The sequence below is a fragment of the Diaphorina citri genome, unplaced genomic scaffold (genome assembly GCF_000475195.1).
Source record: "Diaphorina citri unplaced genomic scaffold, Diaci psyllid genome assembly version 1.1 scaffold2551, whole genome shotgun sequence".
Lineage (NCBI taxonomy): Eukaryota > Metazoa > Arthropoda > Insecta > Hemiptera > Psyllidae > Diaphorina > Diaphorina citri.
Window position 1 is genome coordinate 39,545 of NW_007379971.1, and position 1,533 is coordinate 41,077.

The window sequence follows — 1,533 nt, forward strand, 5'->3', positions numbered from 1 at the left end:
GTAAGCAATGAATGTCTCAAACCCAAATCCTCATGGTCAAGTGGGTTTCTATTGGTTTTTTATCTTTAATTAGGATGTTTTTTTTTTTTTCTAAAGAGAGTGTTTCACCGCCGTTATTTCGTAGCGATGAAACAAGCTGCTACATTGGAGACGCTTGATGTGGCCTGTGGCGTGGCATGCCCATCCCGTAGTTTGCCTTTCGTCAGATGGGCGAGAAGGGGCACAATACTTCCCATTTAGGTGCTGGGTCAACACGGGAACACCAGAAAGTAACCCGTTGAAATATTTGCAATCGAAAAACGAGTACAAATTTTTGTCGATGGTGGGATTCGAACCCGGGACCTTCTGCATGGCAAGCAAGCGCGTTACCACTGGACCAACCGTGCCCCCAAATAATTTTCATTATGATTGAATGAGATTTACATTCCGCTGACTTCTATGTAGGTGGGCAGGGAATTGGGGGTGACAAAAATAGAAACACCTCACTTGCCATTTCACTTCCACTTATTTCCTTACTTGTGACCTTGTGAGTTTTAGAGCACAAGTCAAAGAAGTAATTAAAGTCCTCCATTGGAATTAAAACTAGGTAGCCTGGAAAAGAAAGTGGGCTAAATACAAACACTTAACTCCTGTCTTTGCTTCTCAAGTAAATAAAAATTAAATCCATCTCACAACAGGGCTGTATTACGGGGCTGAGGGGGCTCAGAACCCCCCACCCAAACTCATTTTTTTCTCTCTTTCTCAGCAGTAGGCTACTACCATTATTGTAGTCAAATTCTCAAACAATGTTGAGTGCAAAAGTCCTTACCCAGCTGAGATTGAACCAACAACCTCTTGAAAATGAGGTGAGTGCCTTGACCATACCACCACAGCAGGTGTATTTACTCCCTTTAGGTGTGTCCACACTGCCTCAACATAGTTTGACATACCTTTACAATAGGTACTTGTATTTTCCTGGGAGTATGTACTTGCTCACACTGCTTTTTTAAAGATGTTTGATAGAGCAAACTATAACTGCTAAGGCCTCATCGTAACAAAATCAAAGCAAGAAGCCAGCTGTTCCAAGAACAAACATTATCCGATCAGGATAAAACACTCCTGGGGGCAGGAATCAAACCCGCAACCTAGCACTTACAATGGACTACCAACCAAGCTAACAAGGCTGGCTCACAATGCTTGTATAGGTACTTACATTTTGGCTTCTTCTAAGTGACACAAGTATTCATACGCTATGTTCCTCTGTCGTATATCATCGATATTTTCATCCTTATTAATACGTTTGAGAGAATTTGTTGTCATGGCAGCTGACTTCATGGTTATTTATGGTCCAGTTAGGTTTCTTTATAACGAAATCAAAGCAAGAAGCCAGCTGTTCCAAGAACAAACATTATCCGATCAGGATAAAACACTCCTGGGGGGCAGGAATCAAACCCACAACCTAGCACTTACAATGGACTACCAACCAAGCTAACTAGGCTGGCTCACAATGCTTGTATAGGTAACGAAATCAAAGCAAGAAGCCAGCTGTTCCAA

The 1,533-nt window shown here is 42.1% G+C and overlaps 1 protein-coding gene across 1 annotated transcript in view; it reads right to left on the bottom strand.

The window, feature by feature from the left end:
- Positions 1-1,314, bottom strand: part of LOC103519130 (ras GTPase-activating-like protein IQGAP1) — a gene marked incomplete at its 3' end in the record, with an annotated part of 40,854 nt that extends 39,540 nt beyond the window's left edge. Inside the window, exon 1 of the mRNA XM_026830731.1 lies at positions 1,193-1,314. Coding sequence (XP_026686532.1) covers positions 1,193-1,314 — 122 coding nt within the window. The remainder of the gene's footprint in view (positions 1-1,192) is intronic.
- Between the last annotated feature and the right edge of the window lie 219 nt (positions 1,315-1,533).